The 7,632-nt window shown below is 29.7% G+C and overlaps 1 protein-coding gene across 1 annotated transcript in view; it reads right to left on the bottom strand.

The window, feature by feature from the left end:
- Nucleotides 1-1,409: 1,409 nt before the first annotated feature.
- LOC106689729 (band 7 protein AGAP004871) overlaps nt 1,410-7,632 on the bottom strand; it is a 32,526-nt gene continuing 26,303 nt past the window's right edge. The window contains exons 6-8 of the mRNA XM_014434875.3: nt 6,399-6,560; nt 5,323-5,488; nt 1,410-5,215 (exon numbers count right to left, since the gene is read on the bottom strand). Coding sequence (XP_014290361.1) covers nt 5,105-5,215; nt 5,323-5,488; nt 6,399-6,560 — 439 coding nt within the window. The 3' untranslated portion in view covers nt 1,410-5,104. The remainder of the gene's footprint in view (nt 5,216-5,322; nt 5,489-6,398; nt 6,561-7,632) is intronic.

Raw genomic sequence — 7,632 nt, 5'->3', positions numbered from 1 at the left:
AAAAATTTGATTTGTATAATTTTGCAAGATATGATAAAAGTAAATCAGATCTGGTTATAGAATTACAAAAAGTGCTCACCAGTTAAAAAGAACACACAACAAACAGCAAAAGCTCCAAATAAGTGGATAACAAACAACTAACTATACAAGTTGTAATTATGAATGATTGATGAATATAATTTCATGCACAATAATTTGAAAAGTTGAAACCATGGTCCCTTAATTAACCACACTAAATTAGAAAAGTTTATCATCAAAAAATCTGTTTTAGTAAACCTATTTCCTATTAATTCTTAATAAAAAAAGTCAATAATTTTTATATAACAGTTTACACACCCAAATGATTTGAAGATACGTTATAAAAAGTTGGAAACCATTATTTACATTGATTCAGCTTTATTTGCAAGCTTATTGAAGAGAAAATTCTTCACCAACGTTCTACTACACAAGAAAAAAAGTTATACAGGAGAAAAGTGGCTTGGTGATGCGAGATGAAACAGAAGTGGTAGGGGAGGGGGGCAATGCTGGTCAATTCTAGCAAGAAACATTTTATATTATAATAGGAGAGTAGGACCTTACAGTAGCTTTACAATCCCGGTGTTGCCGGTTCAATTGAGTGAGCACATGTAACTCATTATCTCCTATAACGTAACAAATTTTGCTGCTAGAATTGAGTTAAGAAATGGTTTTTCTATTCTAATTACAAATTATTATTATTATGGAACTAATACTTTCTGCCTTAAGCTATAAGGGGGATGTATGATCATTATAAATAAAATTTTGATACATTATTTCACTTCTGTCGGCCAGTCCCAAGGCTGTCACAAGTTTTGTTTTTAATTGTCTTTGGTATAAGAAATGAATTTATGACAAAAAAAAAAAGAAAAAAGTTTATCTAAAATTTTCATTTATTGTTTACTGGTATTGAGATAGCTGACAGGAATCAGTTACCCAAAGGTGGATTTCTATTTAACTAACCAGGGTGGGAATGTTAAGATTCATTTCATGGGACCTCTATGAAATAAATGTTAACAGGCTCAGGTGGGGATCCAATTCAAAACATGGATTCGTTGATCCGAACCACACAGACTTCTCTTAATATAGTATTACTATAACAAATAACAATGATAGCATCAAGTTTGATAAGGATGTTGAACAATTTAATTTGGTTTCCAAGAAAATTTAAACCCCAAAGATAATGGACAGCAGAAGCATGAATTATTAAAAAAATAAAATAATTAAATGTAATGGATATAAACTTTCCAAGGATAGATCAGGAGTAAGCAGCATAGCTAGGTTATGATTCAGATGCCCATAGAGGCATTTTCTTTACAGTGTCAGAGTATTTGGAGGAAAACGTTATAATATTCTTGAAAATTTTAAATGTTCCTTGTTCATGATATTTTACATTGTTATTGGCCCAAAATAGAAAGCCTTTAGTCCATTCAAATAATTTTAAATTGCTGGTAATGTTTGACAATACACGATATGATTTAACCTCAATATTTAGTGAAAAAATAAACATTAATTTTGTCTACTTGTTGGTTTGAAACCATCAATAAACAGAATGTTTCTCATTACTGGCCCCTAGAATGCATTATCATGAGCTTATTTTTAATGTTATTACTTTTCTTGTATGAGTAAAAATAGACTTTTATAAGCATATTTATAAAAGGAAAATAAGAGTTGATATAAGAATGGTATAAGCTAAAATAAGATAAGGGACTTGTATAAAGTAATTTCAATATGGTAGTGAATTATGAGAGGAGCTCATTTAAATAAAGTAAATACCCTTAATTTGCAATAAATACTTTAATTCTTATTAGATTGTCATAATTTGCAGTATGTATTAATGAAATGTAATGAGCCATTCTTACAACTAACAAACTCAACTACTCAGAAACCGAATTTATCTTCACTCTAGCATAGAAAGTGCAATCTAACGGTATACTTCCATATGTCCACTACTACCTATATCATCAGTGAATTGGAAAACTTGATAAGTCTTTAAGGAACTGAATCATATACCAATCTAACAAAACAAAGTAACATTAATAATCAGTCTTGAATAATACTTTTTTTACCAAATAAAAAGAGAAAAGAGTTTGGGAACTCTTGAAACCATCACAGTGAATTCAATACATTTTCGATAAAATGTTTAGAATAATTAATTATGATAAAGTTAAGATCACTAAAACTGTTTTTTATCACTTTTTTGATATGCAATAGAATAAAAGGGTAGTTTAAAATATGATTAATTGGATTTATGACATAATTCAACAGATTAGCTCACTGAAGAAGGAAATGCAACTGTATCAGCACAATAAATCTAAATATTGATGGAAAAACTATATTTTTATTTTCAAACTTAAGTATTTTATTCCACTAGATTATGCTTGACATGCAGACTATAGTTCCCTTATAGTAAATAATCGCAAATTCCATAACGATTTAAGTCAACAAATAGTTAAAAAAAAGGAGAAAGAGTGAAAATAATTTGTAGTTAAGTTGAATTTTAACTGTAGTACTGATTAAAATTTTTGATTAAATAAACTATTAAAAGAAAATAACAGATAATTTAAAAATCAATTACAAAGCATAATATTAATTAGATCTAAATTGATAAATACAAGCAGTATAAGATTTATTTTATTGATTTCACATTTTAATCATTGAGTTCATGTCTAAAAAATCAATACTAACAGCACAAGTCAGTGCTCACTATTTTGTACTAACAGTTTAGCATCGAACCTTTAATTAATATATTATCAGGTAGACATGGACTAGATAAAAAAAGAAATCAAATAAATGTGACTTAACACCTTATATTTATCACTAAAGATAAATTGTATATTTATTAAAAAGGATTAACATACAATTATAGACACAGCTGTTGATAATCAGAGTATGCTCCTAAAACGAGTCAAAAACTGATTTGTCAAGCACATAGTTCATCTGACAGCAGCTACCAGTACTAAATTGCTTTGTTTAAGAGGACAGCTGTCTTCTTTTTCATTTTAACAAAATTAAAAAGAAATCAACAGACTTACAATAATACAAACTCTCCTAAATACACAAACCAAATCTTTCATCTACAACAGACAACAAGATCTATTGATGTGTGGATGCTTGGTACATCATATTTAACACAAAAATTAATAGTCCAGAACCAGAGCAGGGTGAACATCAGTTATAATTTAGTTCTAGATTTATTTATAATTTATAAATAAAACTATGACTAAATTATCATGGATACTAGCTTTATTTATTAATGAACCATTAATAATTAAAGCTAGTATCCATGGCAATTTAGTCATAGTATTGTTTATAACCAATTTTTGCCCAGAACAAACCATAACACTTTTTTCTTTGTTTGAAGCATTCTGGTCCTCATGTAAACATTTTTTTTTTCAATTACTTATAAAAATCAGAAATTATTACTAAGCTAATTTAATTAATTTCAACATCAGTTAAATGACAAAAATCAATTTAAAAAAAAATTGGATGAAATATTAAACCCTGTCCAATTACAAGTGATAATTTTTAGTTCAACAAAATATCAATACTCGTTAACATATAGTTCTTTGCTCTTCTCGCAACAAGTTATATAAACAACAGTTCTTTAATTATTAATTAGAACAAACCTAAACCTAGCCTAAGAAATACTTTCACGTGATGTTGAAAATTACTAGAATACTAAAAGGTAAACTGTAACAGATAAATGTGAAAGGTAACAATTATTAACAAGATTTTGAAAACTTTGGTAAGCAATAATAATACAAAAAGTCAAACTAATAACACACATCAGTTTTTAAAAAGAATTATTATGAATGTAGTAGTTAAATAGGATAAAATGATGGAAAATAAGTTTTATATAGTAATAAAAAACTAACCAAATGCTTTACTTATAAGTTAAGAATGATTGGACTAAAAATAAACTTTTTACAATAAAAACACTAAATTAGTTTATGACACGGAGGGTCTCTTTACGAATGTTTTTTTTTTCATACATACATAATATGAAATGGTCCTGCACGTTTTTTTTTTTTTTTTTTATAGTAATCACTGATGTGATGGAAGAAATAATACAAAACCATGTATTTTAATTGGCAAAGTGACTTGGTTTTTTGAACATAAAGGTACTACCTAAGGTACATAAGGCATACTACCTAGTGGTTTGGTTCAAGGGTGGTCAGCCACAGTGATGAACTTGAAGATCCTATAGGCCAGTTGACCATATTCAATCATAATCCATGGATCTAGACTGATTTGGCAATACATTGAATTGAACTATTTGAACACATGTTGGTGAGAAGAGCATCTGCAGAATATATCTCAAAGAGACTAGTTATGGAGCTGTGGACAGCCTGACCATTAACCATGGAAACCACAGCAGCAGGAGTGTCCAGAAGGAGGGTGAGTAGCATAAGGTACCATACTATATTTTTCGGGATTATAAATTATTTGGGAACCATATACATTTTGGAGGGGGAGGGAGGGAGAGTAGGAGGAGAGGGTGATAAGGGAATTTTACACCAGGAAACAAAAAAAAACTTATGCACCTATACTTGTTCTACTTCTATGTACACAAAGAACAAAATATAAGGATCCATTTTTATTGAATAAGTGAGGATGGCAATAAAGTATTTTGAGAGAAGGGGTGCATGCACCATCCTTCTTGAGGAAGATGGGCACCCGTGGTATGAAGTAAACATATGTGGCCCCTCTCAAGGCTTGTTAAATTCCTCCAAAATTAAGAAAGGTAGTTAATACACGTTTATATTAACTGATTAGCAGGTTTTTAAAAAATATTAAAGAAGACCCTCTTCATAGAAATATTTTACAGTAATTACACCAGAAATAATACTATTACATATTACAACTTCTTTGGACACTAAGCACACATTTTTATTTAATCTAAAATATCTGGTAAAATTCAACAGATACACAACTCAGAAATAATAGATCAATACAACATAAAAACATATAAAGATACTACGATATGAAAGACACATCGTTGTTAGACAGATATCAAGAGATGAGAAAGAATATTGATAAAGAAGGCCAAAAATCTAGTTTTGAATAACAGAATAGATGGCATCTTTCATTTTTTTATTAAACTCATGAATGGAGTGATGAGATCCATCGGAAGTGGGAAAATAATTGTTGAATTCTTTTCAGCTGAGATGGTGTTCAATGTTTGCAAGTAGCGAAGCTAAAACATACAAATAAAAATGCTTAGACTTTGAAGAAATATCTTAAATATTCAAAGAAATGTATTATATAAATTTAGCCTAGATGAAATAGAAGAGGAATACAAACCTGTAGGGCAGCTGGGCTCTCGGCAATCACATCAGATGCTTCCTTCAATGACCTGGCAGCCTTCATTTCTCCTTCAGCAGCAATTACCTTAGCTCTAGCCTCTCTGGTAGCCTCAGCTTCAGCAGCCATGGCTCTCTGCATCTGCACTGGTAGTCGAACATCCTTTCTATAATATGAAAATTTGTTGGCTCACTTCTTTGACAAATAAGAAAAGAGAAGTGTAGAGGACAGTGAGTCGAACATGGTTTTATAAACTAGGAGAAGAAATTATTTTTATATATCACCCATCAAGCAAACAGGCTTACTGAAATTACAAGAGAAATTTTAGAAAGAGAATTTGAGTTTTTCACTAGAAAATTTACTGTTTTGTCAGCTCATTTTTTATTTAAACATTTTTATAAATGAAAGAAATGTATCCCTGAAATAATTTTAGAACATTTATTGTTATTTCTCCATTATAACAAGTAAAATATGTGGTTTCTGCACAGTTGGCAACCAATAAGCTTTTTTAATTATTAAAAATAATGCATTTAGAGCCATACTACAGTAAGAGTTAAATTTGTATAGTATCTTGTGGTCAACCAGCCACATTATAAACTCATTCACTAACAATTATTTAGCGAATCATTATTTTCAATATTAATATAAATCATTAGGATTTATTATTAACAGATAAGCACATTAATTTTAACAGATTAAACTCGTTCACTAACAATTATTTAGCGGAGCATTATTTTCAATATTGATATAAATCATTAAAATTTATGATTAATAGATAAGCACATTAATTTTGACAGTGACTTTTAGTGAAACAAAAGACAAGTTATAATTGTCAATCAAATTGAGGACTAACATTTTGGTCTCAAAAAATGACTGTTTACTATGACTTAATTTTTACTTATTATTAAACAACTAAATGGAAAGAGTACATATACTTTTTTAGTTACTTTAAAGAACTAACGATGACAAATTAAAATGAGTAAAGACTAACACTGGTCACATCAGCACCAACATAAAATTCACATACCCAACTCAAGCCAACTTCATCAAAAAGTTAAAATAAAAGAATCACTTGCATTTCAACTCTCTCCACTTTGACTCCCCATGGTTCTGTAGCAATATCCAGTGCAGCTTGCATTGTGTGTGAGATTGTTTCCCTCTCGGATAATATTTCTGATAGATTTCGAGTTCCTAAGACGTTTCTCAGAGTTGTCGCAGCCAAAAGCCGAGTAGAGTGACTAGAACACAAATTTATGAAAATAATTCTCTAAGAAATTAAATATTTTTAACTTATAATATCTTTAACTTTAAAAATATTTTTAAACTTCAGTTATAATATCCATAACTTTAAAAATATTTTTAACCTTCAGTTATATCTTTAACTTTAAAAATTGATTTAACTTGAAATATTTGTCAATAGAATGTGCCATACACAGCAGATAGGATGTTTACAACCTTTTTTTTTATTACCCCATACAAAAAATAAAAGTCGACCTCCCAGACTCGATTTGAACCAGTGCTGCTTCAGTTCTGAGGCTCAATTCCCTCGGCTACAAACAGCCTATGGAATGTTTGCTACCACTACAGCCCCTGCTAAGGCATCCCAGTACATTTTTATCTTATATAGACTAAAGTGTAATGTCATTAAATACTTCTAATGTCCCCGTGTGTAGAGGCTCTTCAAGTTAGTAGTGGATGATAAAATCCTAAATGGACTGTTTTTAGTGAATGCCAATGGGCTAATAACAGGGTAACATACCTAGTGCAGCCAAAATTAGACCTATCTTTAAAAAGAGCACTAGACTCTGTTGAAAAAAATATTTTTGTCTTCTTTAATTGTTCTATATAATTTCATTGGGAAATGTATTCAAAATTTAAAAAGCTGTTTATGTGAAATAGAGTTTGAACAACATAAGTAGCGTACTTTAACCACAAAGTACTATGGAATGAATGTCACTTTGATCATCAATTTAAAATAAAATTTCAGTTACAGCCTCATTAAAACCTTACAGGTACCATCAACTCTCTCTATATTCCCACACATCCTTGCAGTCAATAAGTTCACACCAAATTAGTTAATGGTAAAAAGTACTCTGAGTAAGAATTACAGAGTATTTTAATCAAATACTCCACTGTTTGAGTACCGAGTACTTTACTCAGTACATCAATTGATGATTGACAGGTATAGAAAGTACTTAAGTCTCTATCCCTCTAAGTACTTTTTACTTTCTCCATTATTATTTTATTTTGAGTATTTTAAAAAGTAATGAGTTCCTAATTCTGCTAGAGTACAAGAATATAATATATATA

This window comes from Halyomorpha halys, unplaced genomic scaffold, assembly GCF_000696795.3.
Source record: "Halyomorpha halys isolate HHAL.00 unplaced genomic scaffold, Hhal_1.1 Scaffold1441.1, whole genome shotgun sequence".
NCBI classification, from domain to species: domain Eukaryota; kingdom Metazoa; phylum Arthropoda; class Insecta; order Hemiptera; family Pentatomidae; genus Halyomorpha; species Halyomorpha halys.
Note: the sequence above shows the minus strand (reverse complement) of the source record. Positions and strands in the feature narration are given on the sequence as shown.